The following is a 21,256-nucleotide window of genomic DNA, read 5'->3' on the forward strand; positions in this document are numbered from 1 at the left end:
CCCACTACAGTCTCGTCTTTTGTTTAAAACATTGTAGTCATCGGATTATTCCGAAAAGAATGGAGCCCATCAGACCACCGCGTCATACCAACGGTTTTTCTCATCTGCACAAATTTCACTTGTTTGTTAGGTCTGTGTTTAAATACAAATTATATATTGTGAATCATTAAAATATTTCATTCAGAATTTTAGATAAAGTGCAAACAGATTTGTCGAGTTAAATGTGTTCTTTTTGCATGTACTTCAACTTGCAGCATCAGTATTATAACTTTGCCTAATGAGAAACTCTTCTGAAGTGAACACAAAATCAGCAAATGAATTATGTTTATATCGTTATATAGTGCCCTTTACACAAGAAAAATGTTCAAGGGTACGGTGCAGGTTATTAACAAATTAATTAGTGCTGAGCTTTGTAAGGGGATATTTCATCAGATGGAAAAAAGAAAAAAAAGGGAGAGAATGGCAGAAGTAATCCAGAGCATAGGATTAGACTTGGGATTCATTTCCAAACTATGACGTGCCTTGTCAAATTGAAACAATGACAAAAGATTTACGAGTCAAAACAAAGGATGAATTTCAAACACTACGTTTGGATTCTTAGTTTCTGTACGCAGTAAAAATCCCCGCTATCCAGAATTCAAGCAACCAGCGGAAAATAAATAGGTAAAGCTTAAAGTTTAAAATTGGCACCCTGTGCTAAACCAGTGTTATTCTGCGATTGGCTGCTGCCAGCTGGACACGCCTTCTGAGACCAATCCTACCCATAACCCCTTTGCCTGCTCCCCATTCATCCTGCCATGATCAGTCAATGAGGTTGGTTGCTCCTCTAGTCTATAGTCAATAAAAGCCTAATTGACGGGGCATCACAACCCCTAGCAGTTAGTTCGTCAATCACGCAACAAGCAATCTCAAGCAACCCTGCAAATACACTTCTCCAGCATCTACTGATCCCCATAGGTGCTGGATTCTGGGGGCTTTATTTTGTTATATCTTATGGGTAAGTATTGCATAAAAATTTTTACAGAATAACAGGCAAGCGACCAAGTACCAACATTTGCTCCTGTTCAATGAAGGATAAACATTTGTGCCATGACAACCCAAGGGACTTTACAAATGGGCTGTTGGCCAAAAATTCTGTTGAATAGTGCAGAGTTTTTATGTAAGGTATGTGGAAATTGTATCTAAAAAGAAATACCCTTCACAGAAAATTTAACTGTCTAACATATGCAAGGAGCCAGATTTCCAATTATAATGTTTACAAGGTTTGCAGATTCCAATCTAAACTTGCTTGGATTACTAGCACAACACTATTTTAAATCATCTTTGCAAATGCTAAAGTATTTATTGGCCTATGTCCTCAATGCTCCAATTACAGATGACTGTCTATTCTTGCAGGAATTTGTAAAAGCCTTTTTAAATAGAGGCTTTGCTGTACTTCACTTTAATCACAATGTTTTATCCTTGACGGTCTGTCAGGACAAAAGAGTTCATAATCAGATAGTTGTACTATTTAATTTTCTTTAATAGGTACACTAAAAGTATGTAGGTATTTTCCAGTTTTCAATCTCAGCCTGTTGCTACAACCTACAGCAACAGTTCATACGTACAAGCTTATTGTACCTCTCCATTGGTTAGTTTAAACAAAGCTATTTACTGTTTGGTTAGTTTGTCTAGTGATTTACATTTTTTGTCTAAGCTTTTACTGTGTACTCCTGTTTCCTAGGCTTTAAAATTAATCCATACAATCAAATAACCCTTGCAATGTCCTACCAAGAATATTGCATTTCATTCTTCTTGTCAGAACCCACCTCTTTGGTATTGCCTTGCTTATTTGTGCAAAGTTGGGAACAATTTGAAATACATACCACTTTATATAACTGTGTTTTATGTTATTGAATGCTGAGTCTAGATGAAGGTCACCAGTAACTAACGCATTCTATGTTATTGAGTTTCTCTCATAATAGCATTAACTAGTTTCCCAAGACGAAGAAAGTGGCACTGGTCATTTACTTTACTTTTGGACACAATCACATTCGTGAGCATTCTGCAAAAATATTTGTTTTTTTTTCATTACTTTGGTATCCATTGCAGATGTGAGTGTCATGCCAAATTGACTTCTAAGAGTTTTGCAGACTTAAGACACCTTTGTTTGAATGGTAGTTGGCTGCTGGTACTTGTACAAAATATTTAAGCAAGCTAAACATGACCAAATGTAATGGGTATTTGAAATAGTTTGTTCATGAAGAAATTCCATTTTAATAAAGATATCATGAGGTTAAAATTGCAAGGACATAAAATTCCATGGAGTGGGACTGGCATCATGTGTCATCCTAAACAGATAAAGAACATTATAACAATTAATACTAGCTTTTAAATCTAGAATTCATAAAACAGAATAAGTGGAGAATTACATAGTTAGAAGGTGTATATTTTTTCTGGGGCATAGTAGAATAAAATTATTTAATGACCAAAGACCAGAAAAGGCACCTTATTTTATTAAATCAGTTTTGCAGCTTATTGTTATAAACACCCACACCTTTAATATTTACAGTTCATTGCAGCTCTCTTTCATGAAATTCTCAGCATGCACCTTGGATCTGACAAACCTGGTTTTATAATAATGCTGTTCATTTAATTTACTAGGAAGTTGAAATAAATCCTGAGAGGTTTTTGGATAGAAATCCCAAAAGTGCATGAATACTAAGTCATCAAAATTAATTGACAGTCATGTCCATGTCTTACCTTGATGTTCTGAATCCAAATCCTTTCTACTATTATGTGGAGTGTATGGTCAATATATTAACTTTCTCATAATTCCCCTTTTTATCTTTTGTGTCTTTTGGTCAGTTGGACTTTGAAAGACTGGATTGTTACATGGATAGGAGGGGACTAGAGGGGTATGGACCGGGTGCTGGTCAGTGGGACTAGGAGGGTGGGGGTTTGCTACGGCATGGACTAGTAGGGCCGAACTGGCCTGTTCTGTGCTGTAAGTGGTTATATGGTTATATGGAAATAGGTGTTCCTTCATTATCCCTTACAATAGTCCACTCACTGTAATTTGTGGTGTGTTTTTTGATCCTTCCATAAACACACATTCACACAGTGAACAACTGAATTGATGTTACTTTTGATGCATGTTCAAAACTAAATCATTTTCAAAAAATTGACTCTTGAGCATCTGTACTGCATCAGCTCTATAATGCAAAGATCCAAATATTTTAATTCAATTGGTCCTTTGCCTTGTTTTTTTTTAACCTTTTCATTAGTTATCTTGTTCGCTTTTATTTGAAAATTTTCCACCTGGGGCAGCACATTTGGTGTACAGTGCCAGCAAATGGGACCATGATTCAAATCATGCTCTGTCTGTACATTCTCCCTGTGACTGTGTGAGTCTTCCCTGGGGGCTCCAGTTTCCTCCCACCATTCGAAATGTAGCGGCGGTGTAGGCAATTAGGTGTAAATTGGGCGGCACGGACTCGTGGGCTGCTGCATGTCTACATTTTTGGCAGTGTGTTCCAGTTCACAATAATTCATTGTGTGAAAATAAATGGTTCCTCCTGTCCTTTTACTATTTTCCTACTGCTACCTTTTCTTTGTTTACACTCCAACAATCTTTCACGATTTGGAAAAGACTAAATTTGCCCTTTCCAATGATTAAATCCCCATCTTCATTCTCAAGGTTAAGGTCAAGGTTTCTTTTATTGTCATGTAATAATACATTAAAAAAGTAACATACATTGTCTACTTTAACTTTTGCTTGACATAAGGCAGACAGAGTTGCCATTTATATTGTCTGGTGTCCCTTACAGAACAAGGGAAAGATGCAAAAGAGAGTCCCTTCACAGGCACTGAGTGTCTTACCTTGTAAGCAGTAAATCTCTGTGGATTAGCCTTGATGTACCTTGTAAAATCCTGTCAGAATTGAGAATTAATATGGTATTGTAGCATCAAAATTGAACAGTACATTCCACCGGAGACCAAGGTAGTATTTTGCACATTTTACCCTGCTGTCTGAAAGTAAATGCTCCACCCAATTTGTGTTCAGTGTCTCCATTGTAGAGGATACCTGATTATGAACGCTGACAGGAAGAAGTGTAAGTGAATCTCTGCTTCACCCAGGTGATATTTGGATCAGTGGATGGTGGGAAGATTCGGAACAGCAGTGGCTTGGAAAAGTTCATAAGAAGGAGGCTTTCGGATGGAGGCAAAAGAGCTTACAGGGGAATCGTACAGAATTAGGGGAGACTTGATCGAGGTATTTAAAATTATGAGAGGGATAAATAGAGTAATTGTGTATAGGCTTTTTCCATGGAGGGTAGGTGAGATACAAACCAGAGAATGTGGGTTAAGAGTGAAAGGGAAAAGTTTAGGGGAAACGTGTTCACATAGAGTGTTTGGAGTGTGGAACTGAAGTGGTGAATACAGGCTCAATTTTAACATTTGAGTGGATGGATAGGAGAGGTATGGACTGGATGTAGGTCAGTGGGATAATGCCAAAAAAAGTGGTTCAGCACAGATTAGAAGGGCCAAAGGGGCCTTTTTCTGTGTTATAATATTCTATGGTCTAAATAGAATCATAATGGGGTGGCACAGTTGGCGTACAGTAAGTGTAACACCTTTACAGCACCAGCAATTGGGACTGGGGTTCAAATTCCGCACTCTCTGTGTGGGTTTTCTCTGGGGGCTTCGATTTCCTCCCACTGTTCAAAAATTAACCGGGGTATAGGTTAATGGGGTGTAAATATGCAGATTAAGCTGAATTGGACTGTTTCAGTGCTGTATGTCTAAATTTTAAAATATTGAAAAAAAATTAAAGAATGGAGAGGAGAAGATGCACCTGGTGGAGCAAATCGCAAAGGATCTGGTGAAAGTGGAAGCTGCTGGAATGCAACACAAGGGATAAGAAAACAATTTTTACTCCTTCCCTGTGAAGATGAAATGATGAAAGGAAATAGATGAAATACAGTTGTGACCAATGATGCCTTGGTTCAGGAAGAGACATCTGTGTGGAAAGTTTTGTCATTACAATAGATGCGGAGAAACTGAGAAAATATTGTCAGGATAGCTTTGGATATCTGGAATTGTAACAAGTGCTAACTTGTTCCCTGAAAAGGATACAAAGACATTCAGAAGAGACTAGAAAGAATCAGAGGTGAGCCATGAGAAAGTGAGAGCTGATTGGAAATTAGCAGGTAAAATCTGCGAGTTTCTCAAATTTTATGTGAATGCAGAAAGCAGTGCCCATCCAATCATTGATGCACTGGAAGAAAGTGTTGAGGGTTAAGGCTCTTAGTTGACTATTTCCCATTTTCCACAAAAGGACAGGCATTGGTTGGGATCAGGTGAGCTCCTGTACCAGACCTGTGTTCTGATAAAAGAGAATGAAATTTAAGAAGTTGTGAGATGAGTTCAGCCAAGTCAAAGAATGTGTTGGTGGAGGACAATTCATTGGACCTCTCTTCAAATAATTTTTTTAAGCTTTTCATCCACTTGGGGCTTTGGTCCTCTTCTAATTTCTTTAATTTCTTCCATGAAGATAGACTCAAAGAACATGTTTAACTTCTCTATATTTTCCTTCTACCTCAATATAATTTCTTTGTATTCCTGTCAATAATGGACCATGTTAACTTTAGCTAATATTTTCTCTCTTCAATATCCATAGAAGTTTATCATCAAATTATTCTGCTTTTTCTTTATCTTGATCTTTCTTTGCTAAATTGTGAAAGTTTCCCTAATCCTCAGGCTATATTTTGCCAACACAATAAACTTTTTCCATTACTTGATGCGGGAAAACTCGCAGCAAAATGCAATCTGACTATTGCTGACCATGTAATGTTTGATACACTCCTGCCCATGAGCTTGGACCCCAGCTCCTGTTCTCTCTTTCGAGCCTCCAGTTCTCACATTCCATGTCTGCTCACCAGGACCCCCCATCCCAGAACTTCATATCCTCTCACTGGTATCGAGTTGCCATGCTCAATTAATTACTATAGTGTATAATATTTTTTTAAGTCGAAATAAAAATGATTCAGTAGACCAGAAAATCTGTTCTTCTGCCTCAATTCCTGAGCATATATGAGATTATTTTTCTGTTTGTTTTTTAATAGCCATGGCTGGAGTACTATTCCAGTTGTTGCCTCGTAAGGGTATATATTACTTTTACATTATCCATTAATTATTTAAATACTTCTTTACTAGTATTTCTTTTTAACATGCTCCTTAATGTGGAAACTTGATTCATTGCTGTGAATATTATGCCTTAAATCTTTGTCATCCCTTGATTCAAATTTGAGAACCAAGTTATGAATTCATCTATATCACTTTCATTGTATAAAATCTGTCTTACTAAGATCTCTAAAGGCTGATGCCGATCATATTTCTCACAATACTGGATTTAAAATAATCTGTTCCTTTGTTGGCTCTAGAATATAGGGACAGGAATGTGCCCTTTGGCCCACAATGTTGTACTGACCATGATGTAAAGTTAAATAAAATCTCTGCTGCTTGATACATGATACATATCCCTCAATTCTCTACATAATCATATATCCCCATAAGATATTAGACAATAGATTCAAAAGGGATGTGGGCCTTTTGGCTAAAGGGATCCAGACAATGGAAATAGGATACTGAAGCCATTATCCTATTCAGTGGTGTTGCAGACTCAAAGGACTGAATGACCTTCTCCTGCACCTATTATCTATGTCTCTATGTATTCAAGGCTCTTGAACACTACTGTAGTTCTTTCACTGCTACGCCTGCAGCCCATTTCAAGTCACCTACCAGGCTATGTAAAAAAAATCTTAACATTCACATCACCTTTAAACCCTCCACCCTCCCTCCTTAATTGCATGTCCATTTCTACCCAGCTGAAGAGATTCTGATTGTCTATCTATTCCTCGGGCCTATCCTTGCTGCTCGTACCCTCAACATCCTAATAAATCCCTGCTTCCCCTTTCCAAAGTTTCCATGTCTTTCCTATAGTGGGGCAACAAGAATTGCACACATTACTCCAAAGGCAGCGAGCAAGTTATCTAGATTAAGCCCTATCTGCCATTACTCTGTCCATATCAGTAACTGTATTGTTTTAGCCCTCTACACTGTCTGCTTCGCCACCGATATTTGTGTTATCTGTACATTTTATAACCCACCCACCTACTTTTTCATTCAGATCATTTACATATATCCCATCACAGCATCCTGCCACCAAATTCCATGACCACCAGCCAGAAAAACATCCTTCTACCATTACACTCTTATCTTCTAAGGGCAAATGAATTATAAATTTAAGCTATCAATTCATCCTGGATGCCATGCTTCTTTACCTTCTGGGTTAGCTGAACAGAAGGGACCTTGTCAAATAACTCACAGAAGTTCATGTAGACAACATCTATTGCCCTACCCTCATCAATCATCTTTGTCATTTCGTCGCAAACTTCAATCAATTTTGTTAGACATGATGTGTCTCGCACAAAACCACATTGACTGTCCCTCATCAGACCATGCCTTTCTAAATACATACAAATTCCATCCCTAAGTATCCTCTCCAAAAGCTTCCCTATCACTGATTTGATTGTCACTGGGCTATGGTTTCTTGTATTACCCCTATTTCCCTTGAAAAAAGAACAACATTGCATTGTTCAGTCTCCTGGGACCTTGACTGTTGTCAGGAAGGAAACAAGTCAAGGCCCAGCAATGTCCTCTCCTGCTTCCTTCAGTCACCTGTCATATATTCCCAGGCCCTGGGAACATGTCCACCACATTGCTCTTTAAAAGATACAACACCATCTCTTTAATCACAAAATGCCCTAACACATTAGCATTCTGACATGTTCTCATAATCCTCCATGCCTTTCTCCTTGGTGAATACTAATGCAAACTACTAATTTAGTACCTCAACCACTTCTTCTGACTCCAAGTATAAATTCCCTTCTTTGTCCTGAGTTGTCCTATCCCCTTCCTCATTATCCTATAAGTATAAAATGCCTTGGGATTAACTTTAATCCTACTCACTTTTTCATTGAGGTTCACTATGACCTCGGAGATCTTGGCAAACTTCTACAGATGTGTAGTGGAAAGTGTGTTGACCAACTGGAGCACAGCCTGGTATAGGGACACCAATACCTCTGAGTGGAAAGCCCTGCAAAAGGCAGCCCAGTACATCATGGCAAAAATTTCATCACCATCGAGAAAATCTACGTGGAACACTGCCATTAGAGAGCAGCAGCAGTCATTAAGGATCCAAACCAGCCAGAGCACATTCTGTTCTCTCTGCTCCCATCAGGAAAGCAGTATAGGTGCCACAAGACCCATATCACCAAGTTCAGGAACTGTTGCTACCCATCCACCATCAGACTCCTAAACAACAGACTTAGAGACTTATTTAAAGACTCTTACTTTGCCCATTATTTATGACTAAATATTTATTTTTCTTTTCTGTATTGGGCAGTTAGTTTGTTTACATTTCCTCCTTTATTTACTTTTCTCTCTTTCCAATACATATCTTTTTTCTTGAGTACAGTTTACAATTATCAATAAATAGAATTTCTTTCTGGTCTGTAAGTGATGTCATGTATGTATTCTGACAATGCATTTCAACTTTGAACTTTGATTTCATGGCTCCCTTTCACCTTCCTATTAGCCTGTTGCAGCTCATTCCTGAAATCTTTATATTCCTCCATAGCTTTTTATATTTTGACTTTCTAAACATTTTTGTTGCCTCTTTTCACCTTTTAGAGTTGATTCACAACCTCTCCCATCATCCAAGATTCTCTTATTTGCTCTATTGATAATTGTAAACTGTACTCAAGAAGAAAGATATGTATTCGAAAGAGAGAAAAGTAAACAAAGGAGGAACCAAATTTGTCCCTTACTACCCTTTTGCTCTTAATATACCTGTAGAAACTCTTAGGATTTTCTTTCACATTGTCTGCCAAAGCAACCACATATCTTTTAGCCTCCTGATTTATTTCTTGAGGTTTTTCTTGAATTTTTTATGTTGCCTATACACCTCTCTCTTCTTCTGAACCAGATCTCCAATATCCCTTGAAAACCAAGTTTCCCTAAGCCTTCTAACCTTGCCTTTAATCCTGACAGGAACATACACCCTAGGTACTATCAAAAATTCACCTTTGAAGATCCTCCACTTACTACCCACATCCTTGCCAGAAAACAACTTATCCTAATCCTCGCATTCTAGATCCTTTCTCATTTCCTCAAAATTAGCCATTCTCCAATTTAGAATCTCAACCCGAGGTCCAGACCTATCCTTCTCCATAATTAACTTGAAACTAACGGCATTATGGTTACTTGGCCCAAAATGTTACCCTACATACTTCTGTAACCTGTCCTGTCGCGTTCCCTAATAGGAGATCCAGTATTGCACTCTCTCTAGTTGGTACTTCTATATATTAATTTAGAGAACTTTCCTGAACACATTTCACAAACTCCAAGCCATCCCTTTTACAGTGTGGGTATTCCAGTCAATTATGTGGAAAGTTAAAATCTCCTACTATCACAACCTTATGTTTCCTGCAGCTGTCTGCTATCTACAAATCTTCTCTTCCAATTCTAGCTATTGGACAGTCTATAGTACAACCCCATGAGTGTGGTCATTCCTTTCTCATTCCTCAGTAGACAAGCCCTCTGGTCTGTCCTGCCTGAGCACAGCTGTGATATTTTTCCCTGATGAGCAATGCCACCCCTCCTTTCATTCCCCCCTTCCACATTCTATCATGTCTATAACAATGAAAGTCTGGAACATTGAGCTGCCAGTCCTGCCCCTTCAACAACCAAGTTCACTAATGGCCACATTTATCATAATTCCACATTCCAATCCACGCTCTAAACTCATCTGCCTTTTCTACAATTGAAATAGATCAGTGGTTTTCAAACTTTTTCTTTCCATTCACCGATCATCTTAAGTAATTCCTATGCCGCAGGTGCTCTGTGATTAGTAAGGGATTCCTTAAGGTGGTCGGTGAGTGGAAAGAAAAAGTTTGAAAATCACTGTTTTTATCATACCCGATTGACTTGTTATGTTCACGGTTTCATAACTCCAAAGAAAATGGGACAATGACAATTTTTCTCAAGCAAAATATTTCAGTAACAATTGGGTCTCGACCAGAGGTTCTCAACCTTTTTTCCTCACTCACATACCACCTTAAGTAATCCCTTAATTGCTCTTAATATACCAGCTTCTCAATCGCTGAAGTCGATTGTAGGATTTTTTCAAGCTTAGAATCAATCTCTCGTTGACCCTCTTTCACTGCTTCAAATATTTCTCGTGTATTCTCCCATGCTTGTTTTTTTTTAACATGTCTGAAACAAAGTCTGCAGTGGGAGAGGCTGCATTCTCTACCATTTTTTGCTGCTTTAGCTTATCAAAAGCAATGATATTAAATATTGAAGGGGCAAAATCTAAGCCACTGTGGTTAAAGATTAAAGATGACTGAGTGAGAAATGTTTGAAAGCTGGCCAGAGTACATAACTACTGCCACCTACACCAGCCAGAAGTCTCTGTTTCTAAGCTCACTAGCATGTGGCATGGGTAGCAATCCTGAGATCACTACCCTGAAGGTCCTGCCCTTCAAGCTAGTGCCTAACTCCCTGAATTTTCCTTACAGGACTCCATGCCATATACCTTATCTCCTTGTCTTGTCCCTGGTAGGTCGTTGTCACAACAGTATCCAAAATGGTTTACTTGTTATTGAGGGGGATGGCCACAGGGATGACCTGCAGTTCCTGTCTGTTCCCTTCCCCTCTCCTGACTGCCACCCATCTACCCTCCTCCTGCCTCCTAGGTGTAATAGTGTCCATGTAACTCCTGTCTATCACCCCCTCTGCCTCCTGAATAATCCAGAGTTCATCCAACTCCAGCTGTCAGGAGCTGCAGTTGGATGCAATTCTCACAGATGAAGTCATCAGGGATACTGCTGGCTTCCCTGACAACTCACATTTTGCCTCCGCCTTGGCTGCCATTCCTACTGTATATGACTAGATGATCAAAATGTATGATATCTAAAAAAACCTATCCTACCCTGTGCCTTGCTACAGAATCATTTTGTTCCTCGAATAGAGTGGCCCTTTCTGACTTCAACTTTGACTATTCCTCGGCTCTTATCTGTTCTCGCCAAAGCCTTACCTCTCTGACTCAGCCCACTCCAATAATGACTACTCCCTCATTGCTTAATTACATGTTAAATTTTTATGTGGTCTAGTTCAGGTGTTTTGAATTTTATAATGTGCACCTCAGCACCTTGTCACAAATATTTTAAGCAAAATTGATAAGATCTGTAGAATGTTTTTTTTTTCATTCAGCACATTATTACAGTCCTAGTGACCCAGATTCATTTTTAAAAAACAAAAGTAGACTTTATTCACAATAAATTATTGATGAAAACCCATTCAAAGTCTCTTCCCGGCTTTAGTTTTGTGTCTATAGATTTCCATCACTGTCTTTCACCGCGTTGATCTTCTATCAGTTCTGGATGTGTGACTCTGTGTCCATCTTCAGGAGTCCTCTGTCACACTGGTGATGAACTGTGACAAGGACCCTTGCATCCTTCTCCATCCACTCTTAGCAAATCTGCCTTCTTTACAGAGGTGGGTGACTGTCTTCACTTACTGCAGTCATCTAGGGAACAATATGTATTGTGGGTAATGTTCCCATTTTACAGGAAAGATATGATGGGGAAGTGTCATTGCACTGACAGCTAGGCTAAGTCCTGGTGCTTGTTCATGAGCACTGGCAATGAGCATTATGCCAGTCAACCTGGACGGTCTGCTCTGAGAGCCACCCCACTGTGTCCATAGAGTCCTTGTCTCTCAGTGTCTGCAGGATGTTCCATGCTGACCACTGCCTGATGCCTTTATGGTCAAAAGTGTTGTTCTGGGAAAACTTTTCCATGAAAGATAGGTGGTGCAGCAAAGTCCAGTTGACTGGGACGTTGCATGGCAACAGGTCCAGCTGCATTATTCGCAATACCTAGGACAGATAGAACCTCAGCACGTAGCAGCACTTTGTGCCCTTGTACTTTGGTTCCATGTACAGCCTGGTCCTGTGGTCATCAGGATGGAGGCCATATTGTGTACGTCCTTGCCCCATGTTGTCTAGTAACATAAATGGCGACCCTTTGAACCCTTTCTATCTTGGATCCCTGGTGATGGTCAGTGTGTAGATGTGGGGAATGATCAATACCTGCACCATGTGCAGCAGAACTAAGAACACCTTGCACCTGATGACCAGGTAGTTTCCTGTTATTGGGAGGGAGTGCTCTGCTCAGGGACCCAAATTCTAGTGAAAGTTTGTGATTCGCTCTGACCAATTCTTGTAGCATGCTTCTGACCCTCCAAGCCAGACCCCCAACACCTTCAAGTGATCAGATCTGACTGCGAAGGGGTTGGTGAACCAGTCAGACCAGTTACCAAAGAGCATTGCCTCTCTCTTCTTCTGGTTTACTCTGGCGCCTGATACAAACTCAAAATGGTCGCTGATGCTGATCAGTCTGCAGATTGATCATGTGTTCAAACAGAAGTTCTGGGTTTGAATCCTGCGCTGTCTGTCAGGAGTTTGTACATTCTCCCAATTTCTGTATGGGTTTCCTCCGGGTGGTCCAGTTTCCACCCACCCTTCAAAAACATACAGGGATTGTAGATTAATTGGTGTATTTTGTGCGCACAAGCTCATGGGCTGAAGGGCATGTTACCATGCTGTATGCCTAAATTTAAACTAAAAGCCATTTTTACCGAAGAAGCAGCCTAAGTTTAAATATTAACCTATTTGATTTTTCATTGGTATATTTGGACCAATCGGATATTGAATTATTTGAAAGTTAATTTCAGAATAGAACACTTAGGTGTTTCTTGATCATTCTTCAGTACTATTTTATTATTTGTTGTAACCCTCCTCATAACAATACAGGTTGTACCTCTCTAATCCAGCGCTTTGTGGTTTGCCAAATCCCGTGGTCTAGCACATTTTGAATCTGCTGCCATTAGTTTGTGGATCTGCCACCAGGGCGGCGCTGTTAGCAGTGCTAATGCACCAAAAGCTGTTCACACCGAGTGCTTTGATGATACAGTCCAGTTAATTTCTTATATTCAGCTGCATTTTAGTCCTTCAGGATGTTATCATACGGGGTTCCCTTAGGGGTCAATTTCTATTTTCCGACATTTTCTGTGGTCCGCTAATGGTCAGATCCCAATGTTGCCGGATTAACGAGGTACAATCTGTATTATCATTTGATATGAGTATCATATTCTCTATAAATAATCCTCTTTAATGTGTTTTCAGGTCTTCAGGTGGTATTAAACTCAATCATCAAGGCCATGGTCCCATTGCTACATATTGCTTTGTTGGTGCTGTTTGTCATTATTATCTATGCCATTATTGGATTAGAACTCTTCATGGGCAAAATGCACAAAACCTGCTTAATTAATGGAACAGGTAAGAAACTATATATCACTTACCATTTAAACCAAATGTCCTTGAATTCTTTGGATATGATAAACATTTCCATGCATCCCTGACTAGAGAAAGTGGATCCACAAGTGTTATCAAAAATTCCAATTAGGAATGTAGCAGGTGTGTTATATAGTCAAGATAATGTGAACTATTTTGTAACCACGTAAGAATACACCCTACTCACTATAATAACTGTAGTTTACCACTGTGCTGCATATGTATGTGTATGTGTGAACAATTTCCTGAGATGGTGGAAGGCATCAGTAAGTAAAGTCTCTTCTGTTATTTGAATCTTGCATCTCTATGTTATTTAAGAAGCCTCCCAAGTAACACAGAGACATAACAAAGTGTACTCCTCCTAGGAGGGAGGGAGGGAGGGAAAGGCAAAATGCAGACCAGTTAGCCTGATACCAGTAGTGTGGGAAATGCTGGCACCTATTGAGGAAGTGGAGTTCATGGAATATAAAGTGAAATATGTACGTCTGCAGATGCTTAACTGTAGTAAAAACACAAAAATGCTGAAGGAACTCAACAGGTCTTGCAGTATTCATAGGAGGTAACGATAGATACCTTTAATTAGCTTGAAGGAGAGCTCAGGTCTGAAATATCGGTTATACATCTGTAGCTCCTATGGACATTGTGAGATCTGCTGGGTTCCTCCAACATTTTTGTTATTTTGAATGGCAAATAATAATAGGATTGTGCAGAGGAACAGGGGGAGGGATGGACGGCAGCTTACAGTATAGGTTTAGGATTGGCAGCAAAAGGAAAATAAAATAAGAATATGTAATTAAAAAATGGAGAAACACAAAGTCTGCAGAATATGAGGTCATCTTTGTGTTTGGAGACTGTGACTGGTGGAGTGGCGCTGAGATTGATACTGAGGCTCCAGCTGTTCACAATCATTGGGGAAACCACATGTAAAGTATGTATGTTTATTGATAATACAAAACGGAGTGAGGAGGATGCATGCAGTTTCCGGGGCATATGGATAGATAAGTGAATGGGTAGGTACAGTCCAGGTGCACTGGATTACTCAAAATAAACAAGCAAGTATAACAACCCATTAAGAAACCATGCCATGTTGGTTAGTTAGTACCAGTGTAAGATACTTTATCTTATTTAAATTACATAGGGACCTCTTAAGGCCTCTCTTTCAATAGTGTGTGCAATCAGGAAATATACACGTGCTGGAGGGAATGAGCAAAAGTTCACCAGACTGGGCATGGGCAGGGAAGATTTGAAGTGTGAGAAGAGAGTAAATTGACCGGACCCATAAGCCTTGGAGATTAGAAGGAGTGATGATTCAGAATCAGAACTTATTGTCAAGAACAAGTAATGAAATTCAGTGTTTTGTGGCAGTATCACTGTGCACACTTTCATATTATAACCATCTTACAACATTAAGGGATATGGGGAAAAGACTGGAAATTGGAACTAGTGTAGAGTAGCCTAATGAAGTTTTACGGAACAGACACAATGGACCTAGTGGCCTGTTTCTGTTCATTTGTCTTGTGATTTTGTGATTACTATATTTTTTAAAAAGTGCTCAAAAAGTAAGGCAGTATCTTTGGTTCATTGATTATTCAGGAATCTGATGGCAGAGGGGAAGAAGCTGTTTTTGTACCACTGGGTGCTCATTTTCAGGCTCCTGTACTTTTTCCCTGATGGTAGTAGAGGGAAGAGGGCATGACCTGGGTGGTGGGAGTCTTGGAGGATAGAGGTTGCTTTTTTAAGACACCACCTCATGTAGATGTCCTCGACGGAGTGAGGTCTGTTACAGCCTCCCCTGCCGGCCCTGCCGGCCGGTCGCCCATGATGGCTCTGCTGCCGACCACGGGATAGCAGTGGAACCAGGACTGGGACATGATCATTATGTCTGTGCACCATGATGAATTGATGATGACACAAACACTGCCTCCCCTTAGTTTTTCCGGATGCTGGTGTTCGACCAGCATGATGGGCTGCAGTGCCAGGTCTAGAATGTCTGTGTTTAGCCATGTTTCTGTAAAGCACATCACGCAGCACTCCTTGATGACTCTCTAATGTTGAAGTCTGACATGGGGTTCGTCAAATCTGTTCTCCAAGAATTGTACATTTGCCAGGAGAACGGTAGAGAGCGGAAAACTTAGGTCCCGGCATCTCAGCTTGACCGTAGCCCCCCTCTGCATCCAGGGTCTTCTGTACCTGGCCCGTGGGTTTGTTGCAGGTAGTTCCTGCATTGTTTAAATGGTCATGCCCTTTCCCTTTAAATCACCAACAATCTTTAAATTTGCTGAGTGTCTGCTGCTTTCGACACCCGCGAAGTTTAAATGGCTCGATTGCTGGCCATTTAAAATTCCCGCAGTGTTGTGTTTGTACTTGCCTGAGCGCCAGCTGTTTTAAGGTTCAGCAGCCCAAAGGAGTCTGCCAATTCTGCCGATTCCGAGGACTGCCAGTGATCTTTGCACATTCATATTAATGGGTGTGTTTGTTTTTATCTTTCTGGTTTTGTTTTTGATTTTTAGAAGTTCTGAATGGGCAGATTTGATTATTACCATCAGAGCTGCTTGCAAAGATTCGCCACTGTAAGGCGCCATCTTCTGAGCCTTATTTTGATTCATTAAAATGTACAAAATTGTTTAGTAGCCTGACATGATAGATGCAGAGTTAACATTTCCCTGGTTAGATTTTTTTTAGGGACCAGTAGTTTTGTCTTAAAGTAACAGTTCAAACATTCAAGGCAGATTTTAAAATATTTTCTTCACCCAAGGAGTAATGGGCCTTTGGACTTTCTACCCAAGAGGGCAGCAAAGGTTTTGTCACTGAGTAGATGTAGGACAAACATCAGTTGATTGCCATTGCCTTCCCAAGATCGTGTTATATGGCGAGCTCTCCACTGGCCACCGTGACAGAGGTGCACCAAAGAAAAGGTACAAGGACTGCCTAAAGAAATCTCTTGGTGCCTGCCACATTGACCACCACCAGTGGGCTGATAACGCCTCAAACCGTGCATCTTGGCGCCTCACAGTTTGGCGGGCAGCAACCTCCTTTGAAGAAGACCGCAGAGCCCACCTCACTGACAAAAGGCAAAGGAGGAAAAACCAACACCCAACCCCAACCAACCAATTTTCCCTTGCAACCGCTGCAATCGTGTCTGCCTGTCCCGCATCGGACTTGTCAGCCACAAACGAGTCTGCAGCTGACGTGGACTTTTTACCCCCTCCATAAATCTTCGTCCGCGAAGCCAAGCCAAAGATTAAAGGCATTGAGGAATTATGGAATTAGTGCTGAAAAGTAGTGTAGAAGATGTGAGATATTAATTATAATGTCATACACATAAGTACAATAGACCTTATGGATATTGTATGGACCAAAATTTTTACATGCATTAGCCAGTCAGGTACTTTTGTTTTTTCAAATAAAAATCCCAACTCCAATTGTACAAAGTGATTGACCCCTCTGAATCCAGAGTAAATACAGGCAGGGGTGTAACATTTGGGATGGCAAGATGGTAATTCCTGGCAGAAGAACCAACAAGATCAAGCCTGTTACTTTAAAAATTGGTTTGTCACAATGCTGGTGAAGGAGCGTATTGTAAATATGGTAACTTTGACATATTTCTTGCATTTACCCTTAGCTGTTTAGTTGATTATTTCAGTGATTGATTGATATTTGGCTTGGATGCTCTGTATTTGACATTACAGTTTCCAGATATTCAGCAGTAGGTCTGATAGATAAGCCTTCGATGGCTGAAAACTATAGAAGTCTAACACATGGATAGTCAATAATTTTATAAATCTACAGCTGGAAGACTGAGCAGTGAAAGGCTGCGTGACAAGTTTGCATGATAGAAAAGATAGAAATTTGTTCAAGTTATGAAGTTACCCAGTAATGTGTGAACATGTTATGCTTCTTTACATGGTATAATCATGTCAATTATTTTGTATGAAGTTTGTGATTTTTGATCAGAAGTGTTTCCTTGAGCATTCACCTATGTGAAACCTGATAGCTCAACAATTTGTATTGTCTAATGGCATGAAATGTTGCTTATTTCCCTTCATGGGAATTGCACAAGCAAACATAAACAGAAAGTACATACTTTTTGGATTGAATGGAATACTATTGTTACACCAATAGATAACAGATTTTTATTTGTATCCTTCCTAATGATATCCTTCCTGTGGCTGGGCAACCAGAACTCAACACAGTACAGTACAACTCAGTCTCGCCAACACCTTGTACAGCTGCATCATGAGGCCTTAACCTTTGTATTCAGTACCCTCCCTGCCTAATGAAGGCAAGTGAGTCAAGTGCCATTTTCATCACCCTATCTACCTGAGTTCAGGAAACTATGCACCTGTACCTTTCGGCCTCTCTGTGGGTCTCTCTGATATACAACATTTTCCAATGCATTATCAATCTAGACGAAGACTTAAGTATCCTTGCTCACTGTTCACTGTACTACCAATTTGGTTAGCCCTGCAAATTTGCTAATCATGTAGCCATCAAAATCATTAATAAAGATATCAAATAAAAGTGGACCCAGCACTGACTATTGCAACACACCATTGGTTAATTGTATATAGTCAGCTCTGCAAGCCACATCATCTGTACGTCTGTTACCAGCTTCTCAACCAACATCAAACTCTTTCATGGCAAGGGATTTTCAAAACTCCAGAGAAAACTGTTCTCAGATGTTCTCAGTCTTCTGGCAAAAGAATTGTAACATCTTCCTTGACTCATTGGAATCTCAAACCCACAACCTCACAAAAAAGGAAAAGTATCCAGTAAAGCAGTATATGTTGAAAATCTGTTCAAGAAACATATAGGACAGAAGGAGAAGGGTGCTACCCCTCAAATCCATCCATCCAAATCCTTAAGCAGTTCCCGTGGTAGAGCCTTGGATCCCACATGAAATTCATCAGCTACCCACTGGTGAATAGGTTCCCACACGCTTGAAAATCATCGAGACCTGGATCCTGCACGTTCAGATTCAAGATTCCTTTATTATCACGAAAGCCTGCAGGCCCTGAAGTGCAATGCTCAAAAGTGCTGGAGAAACTTGGACCTGAAGAGTTTCTCCAGCACTTGTGTATTGCACCAACCACTTCAATTCTGTTAAAACTAATGAGAATACTGCAATCCTTAATTTGATGCTCAGCCTAATTGGAAAGAAGGTCTTCTTAGTGGTTCTACTGGGAATTTAATTTTCACCTTTTTAAGAGATTTTATGAATCCCTTTGGGATGGTTATCCCAGTAAATCTCAAAAGCAGCCTGCTGTTAAAGGCTTGCAGCAGGATATTAGAGAGGGAAGCAGCATTTGTAAGTCTTGCATGGGTACCAAATACCAATTAACAGCTGGAAACAATGGAGTGGTGGAGTTTAAAGGTGGTACTTAATCTGGCAGAGACTGAATTTTCCTGAGATGTCACAATATTTTGGGAAGATCAGTTGATGGCAGTCTTGAAACCTGCTGAATGCCAATGACCAGTGGCTGTTCATATGATTGAGGATTTGGAGTCTGCTTGGTTTCACACAGCAGAATGATGTCAATAATTTAGAAATTAGATTTTGCTCATTAAACTGCATTACTACAAACGTGCATGTACTTTCATTTTGCTGACTTGATGTGCAGCCACTAAAAAAGCTATTTCTGAGAATGCGTGAGATTTCTGCTGAACCGTCATCATTGTTTTCAACATACTGACCAAATTGAACCTACAAATGCCCTTTAAGAGTTGATGGCTAAGAGACAGGATAACAGCTTTAAAAAATCCTTTCTGTATTCTTGCTGACTGTGCTAGCGTAAGTATCACATGAGGGTGGCGTAGCGGTTAGCGCAATCCCTTTACAGCGCCAGGATCAAGACTGGGGTTCGAATCCCATGCTATCTGTTAGGAGTTTGTACATGCTCCCTATGTATGTGTGGATTTTCCCCAGGGGCTCCAGTTTCTTCCCATCATTTGGGTTGTAGGTTAATTGGGTGTAAATTAGGTGGCGTGGACTTGTGGGCCAAAATGTCCTGTTACTGTGCTGTATATCTAATAAATTAACTAACCAGGTTTTCAATTGAGTTAACTATTTGCAGATTGAATATATTGTTCATGATGTGACTTACCTAAAGGACTCCCTCAGCAACATCATTCAAGGTTTCCAGAATAACCATTGTATCCTGCATTCTATACAATATTCCACAACTATGACGTTTACAATCTTACAAGAGAACCAAGAGACACACAACAGAAAATCTGTAGATTTGGCAATGTATAAAGATAAGAAATAATGCGACAAAAATGCACTTGAGTTACATCAGCGAACTATTTTTAAAACCCGTTGTAATGAGCACTGTTCTCACAATTATTCTCCTGCAACTATGAAGGGCGAGCAAAAAACTCGTGTCCTTTCTGTCACTTCATCTCTTCTGATTCAGGGCGAGTTGACATTATCCACCAAACAACAATGAACATTAAGGCAATGATTCACAGAACACTGTTTCAGTGATCCTAAAAAATATAAACTTCACAAAGCATTTCTTACACGTTGATAAGTCTACTCTCGTGTAACCACAAAAGAACATTTTTCCTTTCTTTTCTGTAACTCCTTTTGCTGCAACCTTTAGTTTGGATCTCTGGTGCCTGCTCTATTTGCACAGTTGCTTTAAACAAAATTATAAATTGGATTTGATTTCAGATGGAGGAGGGAGCAATATAGTAAAGAATGAATTGCTTTGAATGGTCTCCTTTTTTACAGATATTCCTCTCTGGGCTAGCTATTAATTTGATCAGGATAACTTGGAGATTAGTGCAGCACTCCTAAGGATAAGCATTTGCATGGACTCATTTAATGGTTTTAGTTGGTGCGATGGTTTTTGCCATACCATCTGGGCAAAGAGTCATTCATTGTAATACCTTGCATCATTCTTGTGAGACAGACTTCTTCATTCTTATTATAGCAATGTTCATTTTTGGAAGGCCTGCCAACATGTTGCGTATCCTAGCACTTCAGAGTTCCTTAAAATTTCCATAGTCTTTTTTTGTGTTACAACAAATCTCCACAAAAGAACAAAACTTCACTTAAACTGAATGCACCAAGGACAAAAGACAGAAATGAACCAATTAATTCCTTCATGTCCTGATAACTTTACTGCTCCTATTGCTGCATCTTTGCTGAAGGCACTCAGGGTTTGAGAGCAAATTCCAGGCTTCGTATTTTAATCACATCACAGATAATTATATCCAACATTAACCTAATCACATGAAATTCAGCATTTATTTTAATCTTATTTGGTGATTTACAAGAAGACACCAAAGGAAACTTGGTGGCACATTTGAGATGAGGAAATGTGGATTGAAATTATGCAAGAAACTTGGAAGTTCAGTATACTTATTTGAACACCCCAACCTCTATAATTTTGCAGGTAATTTAATGTACAATATAAAATGAATGGTAATGATGTAACTTAAACATTTAAGAGCAAAATGTGAAAATGCATATGTACTTAAATTGCCAGAAAGGGAAATCAAAATGAACAATGCATTTTGGATGTTAGCAAGCTACTCCCTTCAAATATGCCTTCCTTGATTTACTGCAGGAGATTGTAAAAAAAAAGTACAGCAATGTTATTATCCGCCAGTGAAGAGAGAAACCTACTATTGTCACAAACATTGCATGTCTGGAGCTGTTATCATGTGATTTGCAGCAGAAGCACCGTGGATATATTGCGTGAAAGCTTTCTTTTCCTTACACCATGTCAATGATCTATTCCCCATTCCCCCCCCCCCCAAGTATATTTTATCGCATTCTACTGT

The 21,256-nt window shown here is 39.6% G+C and overlaps 1 protein-coding gene across 12 annotated transcripts in view; it reads left to right on the plus strand.

Annotated features, from left to right (window-relative positions):
* Positions 1 to 21,256, plus strand: part of LOC138745963 (voltage-dependent L-type calcium channel subunit alpha-1C-like) — a 488,237-nt gene that overhangs the window by 172,636 nt on the left and 294,345 nt on the right. For all 12 annotated transcript variants that reach the window (XM_069903575.1, XM_069903576.1, XM_069903581.1 and 9 more), the window contains one exon: positions 13,295 to 13,447. In XM_069903575.1, coding sequence (XP_069759676.1) covers positions 13,295 to 13,447 — 153 coding nt within the window. The remainder of the gene's footprint in view (positions 1 to 13,294; positions 13,448 to 21,256) is intronic.

The sequence above is a fragment of the Narcine bancroftii genome, chromosome 11, assembly GCF_036971445.1.
Source record: "Narcine bancroftii isolate sNarBan1 chromosome 11, sNarBan1.hap1, whole genome shotgun sequence".
Taxonomy (NCBI): domain Eukaryota; kingdom Metazoa; phylum Chordata; class Chondrichthyes; order Torpediniformes; family Narcinidae; genus Narcine; species Narcine bancroftii.